At 48.6% G+C, this 15,116-nt stretch overlaps 1 protein-coding gene across 1 annotated transcript in view; it reads left to right on the top strand.

The window, feature by feature from the left end:
- fbxl9 (F-box and leucine rich repeat protein 9) overlaps positions 1-15,116 on the top strand; it is an 82,653-nt gene that overhangs the window by 43,513 nt on the left and 24,024 nt on the right. Inside the window, exon 3 of the mRNA XM_085991018.1 lies at positions 8,002-8,206. Coding sequence (XP_085847144.1) covers positions 8,141-8,206 — 66 coding nt within the window. The 5' untranslated portion in view covers positions 8,002-8,140. The remainder of the gene's footprint in view (positions 1-8,001; positions 8,207-15,116) is intronic.

The raw sequence follows: 15,116 nt of genomic DNA, 5'->3' as shown, positions 1-15,116 counted from the left end.
GGTGGGGAAACCTGGTGTATTCACTGATCCCCCCCAGTGTTAGTGGAGTCTGGGGCAATGGGCGATGGGGAATCCTGGTGTATTCACTGATCGCCAGTGTTAGTGGAGTCTGGGGCAATGGGCGATGGGGAATCCTGGTGTATTCACTGATCCCCCAGTGTGAGTGGAGTCTAGGGCAATGGGCGATGAGGAAACCTGCTGCATTCACTGATCCCCAGTGTTAGTGGAGTCTGGGGCAATGGGCGATGGGGAAACCTGGTGTATTCACTGATCCCCCCGTGTTAGTGGAGTCTGGGGCAATGGGCAATGAGGAAACCTGGTGTATTCACTGATCCCCCAGTGTTAGTGGAGTCTGGGGCAATGGGCGATGGGGAAACCTGGTGTATTCACTGATCCCCCAGTGTTAGTGGAGTCTGCAATGGACGATGGGGAAACCTGGTGTATTCACTGATCCCCAGTGTTAGTGGAGTCTGGGGCAATGGGCGATGGGGAACCCTGGTGTATTCACTCATCCCCCAGTGATCGTGGAGTCTGCAATGGACGATGGGGAAACCTGCTGCATTCACTGATCCCCCAGTTTTAGTGGAGTCTGGGGCAATGGGCGATGGGGAAACCTGGTGTATTCACTGATCCCCCAGTGTTAGTGGAGTCTGGGGCAATGGGCGATGAGGAAACCTGGTGTATTCACTGATCCCCCCTGTGTTAGTGGAGTCTGGGGCAATGGGCGATGAGGAAACCTGGTGTATTCACTGATCCCCCAGTGTTAGTGGAGTCTGCAATGGGCAATGGGGAAACCTGGTGTATTCACTGATCCCCCAGTGTTCGTGGAGTCTGGGGCGATGGGGAAACCTGGTGTATTCACTGATCCCCCAGTGTTAGTCGAGTCTGGGGCAATGGGCGATGGGGAAACCTGGTGTATTCAGTGATCCCCCAGTGTTAGTGAAGTCTGGGGCAATGGGCGATGGGGAAACCTGGTGTATTCACTGATCCCCCAGTGTTAGTGGAGTCTGGGGCAATGGGCGATGAGGAAACCTGGTGTATTCACTGATCCCCCAGTGTTAGTGGAGTCTGGGGCAATGGGCGATGGGGAAACCTGGTGTATTCACTGATCCCCCAGTGTTAGTCGAGTCTGGGGCAGTGGGCGATGGGTAAACCTGGTGTATTCACTGATCCCCTAGTGTTAGTGGAGTCATGGGCGATGGGGAAACCTGGTGCATTCACTGATCCCCCAGTGTTAGTGGAGTCTGGGGCAATGGGCGATGGGGAAACCTGGTGTATTCACTGATCCCCCAGTGTTAGTCGAGTCTGGGGAAGTGGGCGATGGGTAAACCTGGTGTATTCACTGATCCCCTAGTGTTAGTGGAGTCATGGGCGATGGGGAAACCTGGTGTATTCACTGATCCCCCAATGTTAGTGCAGTCTGCAATGGGCGATGGGGAAACCTGTTGTATTCACTGATCCCCCAGTGTTAGTGGAGTCTGGGGCAATGGGCGATGGGGAAACCTGGTGTATTCACTGATCCCCCAGTGTTAGTGGAGTCTGGGGCAATGGGCGATGGGGAAACCTGGTGTATTCACTGATCCCCCAGTGTTAGTGGAGTCTGGGGCAATGGGTGATGAGGAAACCTGGTGTATTCACTGATCCCGCAGTGTTAGTGGAGTCTGGAGCAATGGGCGATGGGGAAACCTGGTATATTCACTGATCCCCCAGTTAGTGGAGTCTGCAATGGGCGATTGGGAAACCTGGTATATTCACTGATCCCCCAGTGTTAGTGGAGTCTGCAATGGGCGATGGGGAAACCTGGTGTATTCACTGATTCCCCCGGTGTTAATGGAGCCTGGGGCAATGGGCGATGGGGAAACCTGCTGTATTCACTGATCCCCCAATGTTAGTGGAGTCTGGGGCGATGGGGAATCCTGGTGTATTCACTGATCCCCCAGTGTTAGTGGAGTCTGGGGCAATGGGCAATGGGGAAACCTGGTGTATTCACTGATCCCGCAGTGTTAGTGGAGTCTGCAATGGGCGATGGGGAAACCTGGTGTATTCACTGATCCCCCAGTGTTAGTGGAGTCTGCAATGGGCGATGGGGAAACCTGGTGTATTCACTGATCCCCCAGTGTTAGTCGAGTCTGGGGCAATGGGCGATGGGGAAACCTGGTGTATTCAGTGATCCCCCAGTGTTAGTGAAGTCTGGGGCAATGGGCGATGGGGAAACCTGGTGTATTCACTGATCCCCCAGTGTTAGTCGAGTCTGGGGCAATGGGCGATGAGGAAACCTGGTGTATTCACTGATCCCCCAGTGTTAGTGGAGTCTGGGGCAATGGGCGATGGGGAAACCTTGTGTATTCACTGATCCCCCAGTGTTAGTGGAGTCTGCAATGGGCCATGGGTTAACCTGGTGTATTCACTGATTGCCAGTGTTAGTGGAGTCTGCAATGGACGATGATTGTTAGAAGGGGTAATTAATTTCAGTGGACCACATTGATTTGAGGTCAACACACTAAAATTAAAGTTTGCGTGTCCGGTGGTAAGTTTTAAATAGTCGATTTATTGCATCACTTGATTTACACTGTTTGACTTCCTTTATCTGACTAACATCATATTCAAAATGGCTGGTTTTTATACAGCAGCAGATGTACCCACCCCCTTTATTACCATTGGCTCAGCAGCATGCATGCAGAGCTATGGTTGGTTCAACTACATCACACTGATTGGATCTCCGACACATCAATCATTCCTTTGTTCTCTAGTTAAGCTGAATCATCACTTTCAGTTTTAAGCTAAGATCAGCACTTTCACATTTTAAGCTAAATCAGCATTTTCATTGTTCTCAGTTTTTAAGTCAGCCGATGTGACGTTACCAGCTGTGATTGGATCTGATACATCACACCATCCTTTGGCACGTGGTCAGCTTAAGCATAATCAGATTTCTTTAAATCATTAGTTTAATCATATTAAAATCTATGTTATTAAAATATATTCCCTAACACTGGGGAAACCTGGTGTATTCACTGATCCCCCAGTGTCAGTGGAGTCTGGGGCAATGGGGAAACCTGGTGTATTTACTGATCCCCCAGTGTTAGTGGAGTCTGGGGCAATGGCGATGGGGAAACCTGGTGTATTCACTGATCCCCCAGTGTTAGTGCAGTCTGCAATGGTTGAATGGAAACCTGGTGTACCATTGTGGGAGGACCATCACCACAAGGACTGCAGACCACCATTACATCTGAGGGCTATTTGGCCTGCCAGCATTGTCCATATCCTGGGAACAGATACTAAAAATTAGGTAATGTACTAGGGTTTCACTTTAAGTCGCTCTGATGTTTTTATAAAGCGCTGTAGGAATGTACGAATTCCTACGAATAACTGAGATCGACACCAGAGAACGATTAAACAGGTCTTTACTCAACGGAGATGCCACGAGGACTGACTGGGCAGTCCCGTGGTTTGCGACATGACGTCATCGCGTTTTCCCGTGCTCTTAAAGGGGCCACGCCCCGTACATGCAAACTCTATATACAAAACACAGTAATGCCTAACACAATGGTACAGGTTTAGGCTGGTGCTAGAACCTCGTTTAAGAGAATTGTATACAGTTAGCCAGAGTCATTCAGTGGTTCTGCTACATGCGCTGAAGGATATGAAGGCCCTCGAGAGTGTGCAGAGGAGATTTACCAGAATGGTTCCGGTGTTGGGGGATCTTAGCTACAAGGACAGGTTGAAGAAGCTGGATTTGTTTTCATTAGAGCAAAGGAGGTTGTGGGGTGATTTGATCGAGGTGTACAAGATTATAACGGGTTTGGATAGGCTAGACGGGGAAAGGCTGTTCCCACTAGTTGATGGTAAAAGGACTCGGGGACACAGATTTAAGGTTTTGGGCAAGAGATACAGGGAGTCGTGAGGAAAAACTTTTTTTACGCAGCGAGTGGTGAGCACCTGGAACTCGCTGCTGATGGAAGTGGTGGAAGCGGAGACACACAATGTTTTCAAGGGGAGGCTGGATAGGCACTTGAGGGAAATAAACTTGCAGGGCTACGGGGATAGAGCAGGGGAATGGGACTGACTGGATTGCTCTAGAGAGAGCCGGCACGGACTCGATGGGCCGAATGGCCTCCTTCTGTGCTGTTATGACTCTGTATTGGAATGCCTTTCTCCGTTCCCTAACATTATTATGGCATCGTGTTTCAGTTTTTGGCTTAGTAGTGCAGCAGAAAGAAACGCAGTGCTGAATGTACAGTAAACAGTCCTGGGATTGTCTCGCCTTTATCCTCATGACATGAATCCAGTTGATTTGTTAGTGAAAGGCTGTTTTTATTGTAGGCTAACGACTTGTGTTAGTTCAACCTTTGAAACAGCATGACTGATATAAAATGCCGCATTATGAGACTTGCAACACGTGGCCTCTCGTTGACTTCCTCTTGTGTTTCTTTTGTCAACTTTCACCCTCCCTGCTCACCTGAAGGTGCTGCCTCTCGCTAGGTTTTACCAATTGGCTGTTTTCCACGTGCGAGTTTAGATGGCGAGCATGAGCAGGCTCGTCACTCCCTAGAGGGGTGAGTGTGGTCATTGTCTTATTTTGCACACTTTGTACAAAAATAATAAATTACAGGACAATGGAGTATTACAGTTTAAACTCTGAGAAAGCTTACAGACCTGATGCTTCATTAAATCAATACAGCACCGTGTGGACCAAGATGGAGTTAGGACCCTCTGGGTCTTCCAAACAATAGCAGTCCTTACAGATGCCTGCAGGCCAATGACAACTCCGCATGTGATCACGTGAATATAATAGGTATTCCTTACAGATGCCTGCGGGCCAATGATAATTCAATATGCAAATGTTAGTCATGTCTGCATGTGGACATCTTCCTGTGGCGGGAGGGGGTGTTGGGTGTTGCTGGATAGTGACCAGGGAAGCCCTAGCTGCCTCTTACCTTCCTGTGAGAATGCTTCTGTCTGAAGTTGCTAACTTGATAGACCATAGACCAAATGAGGTATAAATCAGGCGTGATAGATTCTGTGCTGTACCTGCACGTGTTCATCTTTTACAAAGAGCTCTTCCAAACACTTTTGTTATAATGTCTCCCTGTCCCCTCCAGTTGTCAGCTCTGCTAAGGTGCAGACCTGTTTTTGAGTTTAGCTCCATAGGCCTGGCAGCCCTTCACCAAATAGCCACGCTTCATGTGCGAATGTATGCTGGCTACACCACTGCGAAGGAGCACCGCTGCACCATTTCCCCCTGACCTCCCCACGCACGGCGACTTTCCAGCCCCAGATCACTGGATTGCGACTGGGCGTGTGAACAGGTCGAGGATGCTGCAGGTGCAGAAGGTCACCTGTTGGACCTCTGCCTCCCCCCAGCAAGGGGCAATCAGGACTCCAGTGCTATGCAGTGACCTCCTGGACACACACCCGTTGTGGACCCCAGGCGAGGACAGGCTCAACTCTCTCAGTTGCTCTCCCAACGTTCGTTGTAGATTCACACGGTGAGGGATAACCACCCAAAAGCTGCTGGTGAGCATGGAAATGTAAAACTGCATGTGTCACCGCATTCAGAGGTGAAGTGGGGAAAATAAATACCAACAAGGAGTGATATGGTGGGTATTTTCACCGCAAGATTGTTTCCTGCACACTAATCCGAGAATAAAAACACCTCTGTTCCGAAAGTGCTAATGTTGTAAACCACAAACCAAACGAGATACATTAGTGAAGTAGAGGACCCAGAACCGTATCCCAGTCAGAGCTTGTAATGGAGTAGAGGAGGACCCAGAACCGTATCCCAGTCAGAGCTTGTAATGGAATAGAGGAGGACCCGGAACCGTATCCCAGTCAGAGCTTGTAATGGAGTAGAGGAGGACCCGGAATCGTATCCCAGTCAGAGCTTGTAATGGAGTGGAGGAGGACCCAGAACCGTATCCCAGTCAGAGCTTGTAATGGAATAGAGGAGGACCCAGAATCGTGACCCAGAATCGTATCCCAGTCAGAGCTTGTAATGGAGTAGAGGAGGACCCGGAACCGTATCCCAGTCAGAGCTTGTAATGGAGTAGAGGAGGACCCAGAACCGTATCCCAGTCAGAGCTTGTAATGGAGTAGAGGAGGACCCAGAATCGTATTCCAGTCAGAGCTTGTAATGGAGTAGAGGAGGACCCGGAACCGTATCCCAGTCAGAGCTTGTAGTGGTTCCACAGTTGTCGGCTGTTCTCTGCTACCTTACCCAATTGACCATTCCCCATGTGTGAGACTAAACAATGACTTTTACCTAGCTTCTGCACCTTGGGGATAGTCACAGTGGAGCTTGTTCCTGTCCTCATCTATTGTCTGCATGTGTACCCTTTTCAGCAGGGGTTATTTGTCAGCAATCAAAGGGTTGGAGCGCTGGTCAATCGTAGTGCTCTTACACCTGGCTGCTTCAGCTAGTTTCGGAACTGGAGTAGTTCAGCTCAGTGCAGACATGCACTTGTTAAATGCAGCTACGTTAAACAAATCTCAGTGGCAGAGGTGACGTCCCCATGTGAGCTGTACAGAGTAGGTTTGGCTTTGGAGCTGGCTGATCTCAGCTCGGGTAGCAGGAAGCGAGCTACAATTGGTCTCAGGACCCTTGAGGAGGGGGCAGATTAACCTTATGTTCCTGTTCCTGATTCCTAGCCAGTAATTCCTGCTGTGCAGTAGAATGGGCACGGCTTCTATCTAAGTATGTATCGGTGGCATAAACTGCTGCTCCACCAGTTATTTTGGGGTGCGGGGAGTTAGCCCAACAACCAGGGAAAATGACTTGCAACAATGTTTGTCCAGGGACTTATGCTTTCTGAAATCTTCATAATTAGTCTGAGTCCAGATCTTCAAAAGAAACACCCAAATGTTCTGTATCCAAGTATTTAATGCTTAGCAGGACATCATGGGTGGTAATGGCACAGTTAAACTTCAAGAGTACTGATTTTGACTTGATGAAGGCTAAGCAGATCTCATATGACTGGGGAGGAAACATTTGGGTTGTGTAGTGGTTACGGTACTGGACTAGCAGCCATGGGTTGAGAGTTCAAATCCCACCATAACAAGTTGTGAAATTGAACACCATAAATCTGGTCTTTTATGGGCTAGTGCCAAAATAAACCATGCAAGCTACCAGCCTGTCATTTAAAACCTCACGTTCACTAATATCCTGCAGGAAAGTGTGTTCTCTTATCCTTACCTGGTCTGTCGTACACACGACTTTAGTTCCACACTACACTGTCTCTATCATCTGCGAGTTTCAAGTCAGGAGTTTGATGATCCATCTTTTGTATGAGACTTTAAACCGAGGCCTTGTCCACCCTCTCAAGTGGGCGTAAAAGATCTGACAACAATATTCAAAGAAGAGCAGGAGAGTTCTTGGCAAAAGAACCAGAGACGAGATGAGGAGAATTTTTTTTATGCAGCAAGAATCCACTGCCTGAAAGGGTGGTGGAAGCAGATTCATTAATAACTCCATGGACTTGCCCTCCCTATCTCTGTAATCTCCTCCAGCCCTACAACCTTCATATCTCCGTATTCCTCCAATTCTGGCCCCTCATGCATCCCCGATTTCCATCGCCTCGCCATTGCCGGCTGTGCCTTCAGCTGCCGAGGCCCTAAGCTCTGGAATTCCCTCCCTAAACCTCTCCGCCCCTCTACCTCACTTTCCTCCTTTAAGTTGCTTCCTTTAAACCTACCTCTGGCCAAGCTTTTGGTCACCTGTCCTAATATCTCCTTATGTGGCTCAGTGTCAAATTTTGTCTGATAACGCTCCTGTGAAGCACCGTGGGACATTTTACTACGTTAAAGGCGCTATATAAATGCAAGTTATTGTTGAGGCTGAACCTTGAGGGGGAAAGGGTGTCACCTGACCTCCTAAATCACTGGAGCACGGTTCGAGCAGTTTGTGGGGTGTAGTCTGAAGCTAGAGACTGCGATGCTGGTCCTAATTCGCTCTGCCATGATTGCTTCTTATTCAACGAATGACCCGACCGTTATATTAACCCTTAGACTGACAGCAGACCCCAGGGAGACTCCTGGGGGCCGATAGTTACCTTGAGCCTGGTGACGAGGAGGCTGGAGCCATTTTGAGGCCCGGGCGCCATTTTAAACAGAACCACCGAGCTGCAGGAACCAAACAGACGTCCCGATGCAGCTTGCCGGATTCAGGGCGGCCCAATATCGGGTGGCCCAGAGCACGCCGTCCATCAGCACGGTAATTCTTGTACCTCTACACCTCTCTCCTCCTTTAAGTCGCTCCTTAATACCTACCTCTTTGACTAAGTTTTTGGTCACCTGTCCTAATAGCTTTTTATGTGGCTTGGTGTCAAATTTTGTTTGATGATGCTCCTGTGAAGCGCTTTGGGACATTTTACTACGTTAAAGACGCTATATAAATGCAAGTTGTTATCAGGTTGGCTCACCAATGGTCATGGGTTCAAGCTTCTCTCTATGATTTAAGCACATAATCTAGGCTGACACTCCAGTGTAGTATTGTTGGAGCTGTTGCCCTTTGAATGTGATGTTAGACCGAGTCCCTGTCTGACTGATTCGTGTGGGAAGGCATTAAAGGACCCCACTTTGCTATTCGGAGAAGAGCAGGAAGTCCTCTTGGTGACCTGGCTAACCATCTTCTCTCAGCCAACAGCACTAAAACAGAGGACCTCATTGTTCTTCTCACTGGTGTCTGTGGGATCGTGCAATTCCCCAGTGGCTGCTGCATTTGCCCACATAAGGCACTGCACTTTAAAAAGAGAACATCATTGACTGTACCCTGGCGCACTTCGATATTACCAATGAAGCTCTGTACAAATGTACGTGTTTTCATTGTAACTGTACCAAAATATGTTGAAGCAATCACTCATTGTAGTGTGGATCTTCCCCAGCTTCAGTAAGGTTCAAAATCCCAAAGAGTCACCACTCAGTCTCTCTCACCTTACAGACCTGATGTGAATTTCCAGCATTTGTAGTTCTAAGAAAAAACATTTTGCTGCGTTTCTAGATTTATTCAAAGCCCAGGAGAGTGTTAATGCTATTTAAACTTTACAATTCCCTCTCAGTGTCTGCTTTCAGCAGATATTGGTGGTGCAGTGGTTGCCTTTGCATTTGAGCAGTAGGAATGCATGACTGGCATTAATATAGGTCACTGAGCACTTAAACTGTTGTCCTCATCTGAACAGTGATCAGTTATTTCCATCATCTTACCTATTTATCCAAGGTAGGGGAACGATACAAAAACAGGATGCTTTAGCAAACCACAAGTAAAACGTCTAATGACCCAGATACCAGGATGACCTCCCTTAGTAAACCCGCTTGTTCCTGTATATCCGACACCCAGCACACTCGTGGGTGTGAAAGTTGGCCTTGAGTGCCTTGTATTTTATAACTTCTAACTTGAATTTTACCAATTTATCAGAGGTTGCAGTTTCAAAATTAGCGTTCAAAAATTCTTAATGTGCCCCATATCCTCGCTCATCCTGATATTGCATTTATGCAGCTTCTAAATTTCATATTCATCTTCAATTAATTTGGCAAGTGCAGATATGAAAATGATCCTTGTGTCTGTCTGTGTTTGCTGTAATTCAATATTAGGTCAGTATTTACCTCAAGCTCACTCTCACGCAAGAAAGATCATTTTAGTAGAGCAGAATCTGGGTCAGATTTGTGGGATTTGCAGTTTGTTGAATTAGCACCTAGTGTATTGTTTTTGTATAGTTCCCCTACATAGGATAGGCAGGTAAGACAATGGAAATATATGATCACCGTTCAAATGTGGGCAGCAGTCTTGAGTCCTATATTAATGGGAAGGTCATCCACGATTGGTTCAAGAAAGTGGTGAGTGGAATTCTAAAGGCTAACATGAAGCCAAGTAGACAAGACCATGGGCTGGAATTTTCTTTACCTTGGCGTGTCCGGGGTGGCCGATGTCGGTGGTGGATCGTGATCCCACTGTTGAAAATGAACTTGCCTTAATGGGGCCTATTAAGCCCGCTCAGCGAGTTACCCGGCCCAATGAGATGGAGCGGGTCTGGTGACGTCATTCATGACGTGCTTTCAGCCGGGATCTTTAAAGGGACCATGACTATGTAACATTTGAAATTTCATCTAACATTGTGCTGTCAGTGCACTACAGCATTGGAATGCTGCAAACACTGACAGTGACTGTACAGAGGCAGAGGGCTGCACCCAGGCTCTCCGATGACTCCCTCCGTATGTTTATGGAGAGAGTCAGAGCATGCAGGGAGATCCTCTTCCCTTCCAATGGGTGGAAGAGACCCCCCCAGGAGACCAAGACAGCCTGGTTGCAGATTGCAGAGGCAGTCACAAGCAGGGGTGGTAAGGAGGACCTGGGTGCAGTGCCGCAAACCTTTCAATGATCTCATTAGATCACGAAACGTTAGTACAAAGCCACACTCAACTGAATTCTGCTGTGCCTCTCATCACATCCCCATCACTCTGCCTTCCCTACCCTACTCCTGCACATCCTTACTCACACCAACTTACCTTGCACCTCCACCCATCCCTACATTATCACATCCCCATCTCACTAGCCACCCCTCTCACTCACCCTAGTGCAATCATACCAACTAACAACACACAAGGGTAGCCACTTGGATGTTTTATGTAATGTTTATGTAAAGTTTCTGTTAATGTGGTGTCAAACATAAAAATCTTTATTTTCAACACTTTGCGGCCTTGGACAGATTTGTGTGCGCCTTTGGGAGTGGCTTAGTGAGTTGCAGTGAATGATGAGACACAACGGTACCACCCCCCGCAATGGTGGTGAGTGTGAAAGGAATGGTTTGGTCATTGTAGGGAAGCTTTATGGTGTTGGTGTGTGGTGGTGCAAACCTACCACATCATGTTGTAGCCAGGGTGTACAGCATCAAGTGAAGTAAATCTGGCCATGATGAGGCCATCCGTAGCCTCCCAGGCAGCAATGTTGCCGGGTGCTGATGCCCTGTGTCCTGTGCAGCATCAGGTGATTGTGGAAAAGGTTGGTGTTGTTGGTGCAGCTGGTGTTGGGGCTGATCGTGCTTGGATTCTGAGGACCAAAGTGAGACAGTATAAAGGGCACCCATGTTGATGGAATAGATGGCAGGTGAAGTACAGATGACAGAAGCATTCTGTCAATGGTGAGAGAGTACTTCCAGTGAGGTTACACTGGATGGAGACTTTGCTGGAAACACTAGGAGCCTGCAGAATCTGTGCTAGAAATGGACTGAGCAACAGCTTCTGCCTGAGGAAAGTGATCATCTGTCAGGTGGGAGCTTTTACTGTACATTTCATGCTGTCAAATAATCAGCTGGAGCAATGGCCACGGGACTCCCGCCTCAGGTTCACAGACGTGGTTCCCGGGCTGCTTGAATCCCGTGGCCATGAAGGGAAATTTAAAAAGTAAGTGGAAAAAGTCTCTTAAGTGCCTGTAATCTACCTGATGATCATCTCAATTGGGTCGCCCGTCGCTGCTGGTCGGGTCGGCTCCGCGATGACAGACGCGCCAGGGGAAAGGTGTGTGGGAGTGAGATGACAGTGGGTTCCTGACCCGCTGTCAAAAATAACAACTTTCCCACCGGACCCACCACCGATCGTGCCCGCTACCACCCCGGAAAATTCTGGCCATGGGCAGTATTCCGAGGGGTATTTTCACCATAAGATTCAGTGTGGTCTTTTCACCATCACTATTCCAAGGGCTCTGTTCACCACCACTATTCCGAGGGCTCTGTTCACCATCGCTATTCCGAGGGCTCTGTTCACCATCGCTATTCCGAGGGCTCTGTTCGCCACCGCTATTCCGAGGGCTCTGTTCGCCACCGCTATTCCGAGGGCTCTGTTCACCACCGCTATTCCGAGGGCTCTGTTCACCACCGCTATTCCGAGAGCTCTGTTCACCACCACTATTCAGTAACAAGCCAAAGCTTTTGCTGCTATTGGAAAACCAAGGCTGTTTTAAGCTAGTACGATCGCAAAATACTGCAGATGCTGGAAATCTGAAATAACAACAGAAAATACTGGAAAAACTCAGCAGGTCAGGCAAAACATCCGTGGAGAGAAATTTGAGTTGACGTTTCGGGTCGAAACCCTTTTTTCAAAACTGGAAAGAAAATAAAATAGATCAAAGGCAGGGCTGCGATTGAAGAAAAGAAGTAAAAGAGACAATAAAAGGTATTCGAAACCAGACAAGATGGTAATAGGCCGGTGGAGACAAAAGGCAGCTGAGATTAGGTGTGAAGTGTACTGGCAGGTAAGAGACAGCTGCCAGGTGGGAGAGAGAAACAAAAGGAAAGGGGGGGGGGGGCGGCGAAAGGAAGACTCAAAACAAAGTAAAAAAGTAATAGGGGCCGAGGTTATGATCTGAAATTGTTGAACTTGATATTGAGTCCGGAAGGCTGTAAAGTGCCTAATCGGAAGATGAGGTGCTGTTCCTCGAGTTTACGTTGAGCTTCCGTGGAACAATACAAGAGGCCAAGGACGGTGAGGTCTGAGTGGGAATGGAGCGGTGAATTAAAATGACAGGCGACCGGAAGCTCGGGGTCACCCTTACGGACTGAACGGAGGTGTTCCGCAAAGCGGTCACCCAATCTGCGTTTGGTCTCCCCAATGTAGAGGAGACCACATCGTGAGCAGCGAATACAGTATACTAGATTGCAAGAAGTACAAGTAAATCGCTGTTTCACCTAGAAGGGGTGTTTGGGGCCCTGGACAGTGGGAAGGGGGGAGGTATAGGGGCAGGTGTTACATCTCCGCTTGCACGGGAAGGTGCCAGGGGAAGGGCTGTTTGGGGTGATAGAGGAGTGGACTAGGGTGTCTCGGAGGGAGCTTCTTTTGTTCGATCGCAGCCCTGCCTTCGATCTATTTTATTTCCTTTCCAGTTTTGAAAAAGGGTTTCGACCCGAAACGTCAACTCAAATTTCTCTCCACGGATGTTGCCTGACCTGCTGAGTTTTTCCAGCATTTTCTGTTGTTATTGCTGTTTTAAGCTAGTTTGTGTGATGCCGAGCTTGAGTTCGGATAGTTTGTAAATCCTCAGGAAGAGAAGAGTGGGGGAGATGTGTTCCACTATTTTGAGGTCCTGGGAATGAATGAGCTTGACCTGGAGGTGGGATAATAAGTGTGGATTCGGCATAGTGAGGATGCAGGGACGAAAAAGAGCACACCAACTCTTGACCCCTCTGTCCTTGCAAACTACCGCCCCATCTCCATCCTCCCTTTCCTCTCCAAAGTCCTTGAATGTGTTGTTGCCTCCCAAATCCGTGCCCATTTTTCTCATAATTCTATGTTTGAATCTCTCCAATCTGGTTTCTGTCCCTGCCACAGTACCAGAACGGCTCTCGTCAAAGTCACAAATGACATCCTTTGTGACTGTGACCATGGTAAACTATCCCTCCTCATCCTTCTCGACCTGTCTGCAGCCTTTGATATAGTTGACCACTCCATCCTCCTCCAACACCTCTCCACCGTCGTCCAGCTGGGTGGGACTGCACCCGCCTAGTTCCATTCTTATCTATCTAATCGTAGCCAAAGAATCACGTGCAACGGCTTCTCTTCCCGCTCCCGCATCGTTACCTCTGGGGTCCCCCAAGGATCTATCCTTGGCCCCCTCCTATTTCTCATCTACATGTTGCCCCTTGGTGACATCATCTGAAAACACGGCGTCAGTTTCCACATATACGCTGACGACACCCAGCTCTACCTCACCACCACCTCTCTCGACCCCTCCACGGTCTCTAAATTGTCAGACTGCTTGTCCGACATCCAGTTCTGGATGAGCAGAAATTTTCCCTAATTAAATATTGGGAAGACCGGAGCCATTGTCTTTGGGCCCGCCACAAACTCCGTTCCCTAGCCACGGACTCCATCCCTCTCCCTAGCATCTGTCTGAGGCTGAACCACACTGTTCACAACCTTGGTGCAATAGGAATACTAGTGAAGTGTTTATCCTGTTGCCGATCATGTGAGACCAGGAGATGTGACCAGCAGACTAAATGCAGTAGCAAAGGTTTTCTACTTGATGATCTGCCCAACATCTAGGAAACCTGCAACAAGCAAAGCAAGGCACACACTGCAGCATAGGCATCGAGACCTTGCCCACGGGAGTGGTCTGAGGCCCCGAACCAGGAGAAGAAATTGCCAAAATGCAACAGTAACTCATCATAGAATCGTACAGCACAGAAGGAGGGGTCATTTGGCCCATCACGCCTGTGCCAGTGCTTTGAATGAGCTCTCCGATTAGTCCCACTCCCCCGCTTTTTCCCCATAGCCATGCAAATTTTTCCCTTTCAAGTTGTATCAACAAAATAGACGAGCAAGGTTGCAGTGGAGAAATAGCTTGCTGGCTGGGAGGAGGGGGAGAAGAATCAGCTGTCAGTTGACTCTTATTCTTATATCCTACAGGAAATCCTTTCGTAAAGAGGCACGTCTTCATCGAAAAGATTCTTTTATTTATCCAGTTTTCTCCACCTTTCTCTTCCAAAGACACTAACTTTACGTTGGGCTACTGTTTGAGCAGTGACGGCTTTCCAGGCATTCTTCCCCTGTGAGCACAGACACCGAGTGTGAACATCGCTACTCTGCTGTACAAGCGGTTCACGGCTGCGCATGGTCCTGTCCTCACCAGGTAGCCACACGGGCGCGCTATCCAGAAGAGGTCGATTGGATAGAGATCAGGAGTGGGAACCTGGGGTACTTTGGGCACGCAGTGAAGAATGGTTTGGCTTACCAGTAACTAAGTGTTAATGCAAGTGTTACCCGGCAGGAGCATTGATAGCCAGAGGACACAGATTCCTCCCCACCGCTCCCGCCGACCCCCATTCCCAGCCCAGTTGATCAGCTAAATCAGCACATACCAAGAATGGGACCTGGGACCTGCTGGGAGTTCTGGTCTGTATGGTTTAGCAGCTACACGAGTGCACATGCCCACTCAGCTGTCCGGGAATGTCGGTGCACAAGTGGGAAAAATGGGTTTGCCCACACGCACGTCGTGAGCACGCACATTGCATGAGGATGTGCCGATGATGTTGGTTGGACACGACACTGTGGTGAAAATGATAGCTGCATGTTCTCCCTCTCCAAATAAAAACTGGCTCATCAAATAGTTTCTCACTGGGGGCAGTGCCCTTAAATCC

This window comes from Somniosus microcephalus, chromosome 6 (assembly GCF_052327205.1).
Source record: "Somniosus microcephalus isolate GS21.2 chromosome 6, FLI_Smic_1.0, whole genome shotgun sequence".
In the NCBI taxonomy this organism is placed as follows: domain Eukaryota; kingdom Metazoa; phylum Chordata; class Chondrichthyes; order Squaliformes; family Somniosidae; genus Somniosus; species Somniosus microcephalus.
The sequence above is the reverse complement of the archived record's forward strand: the minus strand, read 5'-3'. Positions and strand labels throughout refer to the sequence as shown.